The sequence below is a fragment of the Heloderma suspectum genome, chromosome 1 (assembly GCF_057233095.1).
Source record: "Heloderma suspectum isolate Gila_16-S chromosome 1, 16-S_ref, whole genome shotgun sequence".
Lineage (NCBI taxonomy): Eukaryota > Metazoa > Chordata > Lepidosauria > Squamata > Helodermatidae > Heloderma > Heloderma suspectum.
In genome coordinates, this window is record NC_139458.1 from 37,360,551 (window position 1) to 37,366,550 (window position 6,000).

The 6,000-nt window shown below is 44.3% G+C and overlaps 1 protein-coding gene across 1 annotated transcript in view; it reads right to left on the bottom strand.

Annotated features, from left to right (window-relative positions):
- Positions 1-5,456, bottom strand: part of ZC3H14 (zinc finger CCCH-type containing 14) — a 36,890-nt gene extending 31,434 nt beyond the window's left edge. Inside the window, exons 1-2 of the mRNA XM_084841158.1 lie at positions 5,042-5,456; positions 540-582 (exon numbers count right to left, since the gene is read on the bottom strand). Coding sequence (XP_084697284.1) covers positions 540-582; positions 5,042-5,077 — 79 coding nt within the window. The 5' untranslated portion in view covers positions 5,078-5,456. The remainder of the gene's footprint in view (positions 1-539; positions 583-5,041) is intronic.
- Between the last annotated feature and the right edge of the window lie 544 nt (positions 5,457-6,000).

Consider the following 6,000-nt stretch of genomic DNA (forward strand, 5'->3'; position numbering starts at 1 on the left):
AAATTCAGAACAGTTTTGATTTTACTGTCTATTTTTGAATGGGCTGTTTTCGTTGGTTGTGTTAGATTATATGTCTTCTTATTGTTGCTGTTATTATTATTATTATTATTATTATTATTATAACTGTACTCCTCTTGCTTCTTGCTACTTTGTTAGCTGCCCTGGAATGAAAGTTATGCTGAAAGTGTGGGATATAAATTATGTAAATGCATAAATACGTAAATCATGCGAGTAAGACTGCCCGGTAAGACAACTTTCTGTTTTTATAATATGTACAGCTGTTTTTACAGTAACTAAAGCCAGCGTGGTGTAATGGTTAGAATATTGGATTCAGATGCGCGAAACTGGGGTTCTAATTTCCACTCAGCCATAAAGTTCACTGAGTAACTTTGGGCCAATCACTGACTCTCTGCTTAACCTACCTCACAGGGTTGTTGTCAGGATAAAATGGAGAGGAAGAAGACCATGTACACCACCTTGGGCTCCTTGGAGGAAAAAGGGTGGGATAAAAATGTAATCATAAATAAAATGAAACTTACCAACATATGCGCCCAGTTCCTGTAGCTTTCCCTTTATAGCACTCTATATAAAGAAAGGGGGAAAAGCCATTTAAGAACACACAGTTTCAAACAGAAGATATTCAGAAGTTGCTCTAGAAGTCCCAAACACAAAACAAATGTTTAATTAGTCTGATTATCTTGTTTATCTGGCTGATGGATTGGTTGTATCTTATTATATATTTGTTATTTTAGAATTATGATCTTAATGGTGTTTGTGTGTGCTATTGTAAATAAATAAGTAAGTTTGTTCTTAAGAGATAACATGATGCAAAGGGTGGCTAAATATTATTTATTTATTTAGCGCCACCAATGGTCTCTGCCCCAAGGAGCTTACAATCTAAAATTCAACAAAGGGAAATAACAGAGGAACAGAAGGGAAAGTAGGAGTAAACATGAAAGCAATATGCAGGATTTTTTTTTTTTCAGTTGCAAGTGCTTAGGTTTAGTTACAGGCTGAATTACATGGGAACTAGCAAATCCAATGCAGCCTTCCTTCTTGAGTGAGAGGTGGACCAATGTAACCTGTTGTAATCAGCTAAATGTGAGCTACCAGTATGGGTTTGCTGTTATAATATCAAGGTTTACCAAATTAAATGATCAAAAACAAGGGATGGTGTTTAGCTACGGGAGAGCTTTCATGGAGATCTATTGCTCAAAGGCTGTAATCCTACATGCCCTTGGCTAGGGACTGCCCCATTAATTCAGTGGGGCTTATAAGCAAGTATTAAAGACAAAGGAGCCCTGTCCTTCATGAGCAAAAGCAAAAGTCAATTTAAAAAAAAATAAAGCATAATTTGGAGATGCAGCGTGTTTATTCTGTGAGCACCTTTACAGCTAGGAAGCACTGATGAGAGTGTCTAATTTATATTACGGTGGATAAAAGTGTATGATGTACTGTTTTAATTGGATATTTTACCCAAACTGGTTTATTTAAACAAAATAGTTTTTAAAATCAATTTTAGTAAACATTTTTTTAAAACCTGGTTTCAAAGTAAATCTGAATCTAAGGGTACTTCTAGATGAGATTTTTATCCTTCCATTCATGCCCTTGCCTCACTCATAGAATTTTACTGGAAGGTGGGGTTGGGGTGGTCCAGATAACATTATCTACTGATAACTTTCCAGGTTTTCCCACCATTTTTTTCATCATTTTTCTACTACAGAAAATCCATTCAGGAAGAAGACACCGAATAGCCGCACTATGCCTTCTGAGTGGTATTTAGTGAGAACCATCCACTGAGCCCATGTGGATCATCTTTTGTATCTATTTCATATCTAGAATATCAATATTTTATGCCCTCCTAATACTTGAGTTCTACAGAGTTTTCAATTCTCAAATAATGAATATTTGTGACCCTACTAACTAAATGGCACGGGCGCACAAACACAGGTATTTCAAGGAGAAATACCATTTTCCCAAGTAACTACAAACCCTTGCTTTTAGAAAATTCTGGATACTTGTTATAGCCAAATCCTGTGCATGTTTGCACAAAAAGAAGTCCCACAATGGAACTAACCAGTAAGTAAGTGCATACAGGCCTGCAGCATTATCCTTTAAGTCAGGGGTGTTGAACCTCTTTTAGCCTGAGGGCTGAATTCCATTTTGGAGAAGCTCTTGGGGGCCACATTCGGGGGGGGGGGGCGCAAAGGACACGGGCCAAAATACTAAAATGCTTACTACTAAATACTAAAAAATACTTAGCTTAAAACTCTTACTGCTACTAACTAAGTCTTAGGGAAGGTGTTTCAGCCTTTTAGAATGGGGAGAAAAACTGCACAAAAGCCAGGAAACTACCCAAAGATTGGAGGATTGGGGATAGGGGGTTGGGCCTTCTGAGAAACCCCAGAGGGCCGGATTGAGACGCAAGGCGGGCCGGATTTGGCCTGCAGGCCTGAGGATCTACACCCCTGCTTTAAGTAATCTTCCTTACTTGCACACATACAGAGAAAGCCAAACTGAAATCTGTCTGTTGTCTATCAGCAGACAAAATTCTGCAGTGCCAAAAGCACATAGGCTATATGACCAAAGGTTTTAGATCACACTCCTAGTTTACATAACAGCTCTATTTAGTTATAGCCAATGTTTTAATTCCTGTTAGTACAACCAGTCAGTGTGCATGCTTGCTCAGGAAACACGAACAACAGCATTAAGAAATATTTAATGAAAATTAGGCTGCAATCCTATACACATCTGAGAGTAAGTCTCATTGAATGCAATGGGGCTTACTTCCATGTAAACCTGCATAGGATTGCAGTGTTCGCCTTCCTTTTCTTGGCAATTTGAAGTCAATCCATCCTTATAACAGCAAAACATTTTTTACAAAAGAATCATACAAGCCTAACAGACTAGCCAAAGTACATTCTTGCGAATTTACACAACAGTAGCACTTTCTGATGCCACTCAGATTTTCAAGCCACTGCCGAAGTCAATAAGTTTAAAAGATCGAGCTTTCTATGAAATATTTATCTACAATATATTATCTCTGATATATTAACATATATGGTATATTTCAAGTATAGCAGAAATGTTTCCACAATCTTTTCTATAGACAGACATGAGGGGGCTGCATTATGGACCTGGGGCATATATAGATTTACTCGTGACTGCACGGCTAATCCAGACATAAGGTGCCTGCTCTCTGGGTTTCTACGGAGACTAAGGGTGCAATCCTATGCATGTTTAGGCAGAATAAAGTCCTACAGATCCAAGCATGTTCCAACCAGTATAGCTGACTGAGTAATGCTGGGAGCTGCAGGACTTTTTTTCTGTCTAAACAGGCATAGGATTGCACCCTAAGCTGCCAAGTCCAGACCCTGGAAGAGCTTCTATACCTTCAGGAATGCAACCTTTAAGAATTGCATAAAGAACTGTGCCAGGTAATTTGGGAAAACTTGCTGCATCTTCTCTGTCACTGCATCATTGTGATGGTTAATGCTGTACATGACAAAAACACACACATATCTGACTTTGACTGACTAGATGTCTGTTAATTCTGTAGATTTCTACAAACTGAAGGAGTAATTCCCCAAATCAATACTGTGGGAATGAGAATGTCTGGCCTACAAAGTTTTGAAATATATTCAGTTCCTATAGCCATATTACAGTTGCCACCCATTCATAATTTTTTATGAGCTTATCACATTTTGGGAACTCTATTCATAATAAAAAGAAGCTGTATTACGGATGGCATCTATCTGTATGCTTGTGGCTGCACAAATGTGTGTCCAATCATCCTTGCCTCCAGTTTCAAAAACATGTTAGTCGGAGAGGAAAAAATAGGCTTCTGAAAGTAGCAAAGAACAAGTACATTGCTCTCACTTTTAAGTGAAGAAGCTGTTTTGCAGAAATACAATTCACAGCGGTATTATTTTACTTGTCCCATCTACTTGGAAATTGCTATGCAGGATAATAAGGGGCTACAAGGACTATTAGCCAGAAATGACCTGATTTCCAATTCATAGTGAAGAGCTGAAAGAATGAGAATCATGTGACCAGGTACCCATGATTATATCGTGGCTGCAATAATCGTGGCTGTAATAAGGCTGCAATCCTGTGCACGCTTAGTTGCGCACTGAGGGGAAAGGCCATAGCTTGGTGGCAGAGCACATCATTTGCACGTAGAAAGCCCCAGGTTCAATCCCCAGCATCTCCAAGTAGGCCTGGGAAAGACACCTGTCTGAAAGCCTGGAGAACCACCGCCACTCAACGTAGACAATACTGCGCTAGATGGACCAACCATCCAACTTGGTATAAGGCAGCTTCTCATGTTCCTAGCTGGAAGTCAGTCTCTTTGAACTCAGCAGGAGTTACTTTCGAGTAAATATGCTTAGGATTAATCACACTGCATGTCACTCATTTTGCCCTCCCCCTCCCACCACAATTAGTGAACGGCTGGACTGCAAAGTCTAAAAGTGGCACCTCCAGGAAGATATATGAGTATACACAATGCTGTAAATATACAGCATGATGGGTTCTGTTTTCCCTTTGGGTTGCTGCGAAAATTTGGCGGCAGGGGAGGGGGGCAAGAACAGGTAGATTTCTTCAGAAGTATAGTGAACTCAGCTATATGGGGCCATATGAAATCCACAGTTACTTTTTTAGCCTTTTGGAACTTGGAAAAAAAGAAAAAAACCTGACAGATGCGATAGGTCCTTCTAGAGGTTCCTGCCCTGCAAATCCTGTAGACCCTACAGAACTATGGGGCTGCGGCCTCTATGAACTGGAGGGCGGGCGAGGGGTGGGGCGGCGGCGGCGGCGTCTGAACAGTTGAGTAGCAGCCACGGATCAGCCTATTCGCTGCCACCGCCGGTCCGAGACCAAAAGGGAGCCCCAGTCTGCTCCGGGGCGGCGGGTCCGGGCCCACCGCGCAGGCAGGGACACGTTGCGTGGCGGAGGGGCTCCTCTCCTCCTGCCCGACGCTCCCCTTCGCCGGGCCGCCCTTCCTGAGCGCCCCCGGCGGCCCCCTCTCGCTCTGTCTCACCCGGATCTTGCGGCTGATCTCGGTGCCGATCTCCATGGCCACCGATTCGGCCCAACGCCGGCCGTCCCGCTCCTACCGAGAACGAGCTAGGCCCGGCCCGGAGCTGGCCGGAGGTGTGGGAGAGCGAGACCGGCCGAGAACCGAGAGCGGCCTCCGCCGGCAGCGCCCCCTGCTGGCCGGCGGCGGAGGAGATGGCGGCGGGAGGCGGTAGAGACGGGAGAACGAAAGGCCTCCCCTCAGGGCCTCACGGGAGGGGGCGCCGAGGCGGGCGCGAGCGAGCGGCCGGGAAGCCGCCTGGTCGCCGAGCGGCTCCTGCTCGTGCGCCCGTAAAGAGCGGCGGGGTTGAGCAGCTATGAGGCGCCGGCCAGCCCGCGAAAAGCGCCGCCGGCTCGAGTCGCAGTCAAAGGCCCAAGCCGGCTTGTTGTTCTTTCCCTGCTCGGTTGTCAAGGCAACCCTCAACCAGAAAGACGGGGCGTCTCCGCCTCCATAGATCGGGGAGACTCTCCGAAAGCGGATCCGGTGACTGCCTCTCTTTCCCTGCGTAACCTCAGTTGGCGTCTACGCTGCCGCTCCAAAATGTTTTCCCCTTTCGTGGTGCAGAGGAAAGGCCCCAGAAACAGTCTTCAATGCAAAATACCTAGGATTAACTCCTTGTAATTTAAGATTATGTAGCATTCCTTTGCATTTAGTGTTTTAAGGCGCAATCCCATGCGTGTTAGGCAGAAAAAAGGCCGGCAACTCCCAGCTTTCCCCAGCCAGCCATGCTGGTTGGGGAATGCTGGGAGCTGTAGGCCTTTTTGCTGTCTAAATATGCATAGGATTGTGCCCTTACAGTGCAAACCTAATGCGTGCCTACTCAGAAGTAAGCCCCATTGAGTTCAATGGGACTTACTCGCAGGTAAGTGTGTATCGGATTTCAGCCTTAGGCTGCATAGTATGCCTTACTTCTGAGTAAACAT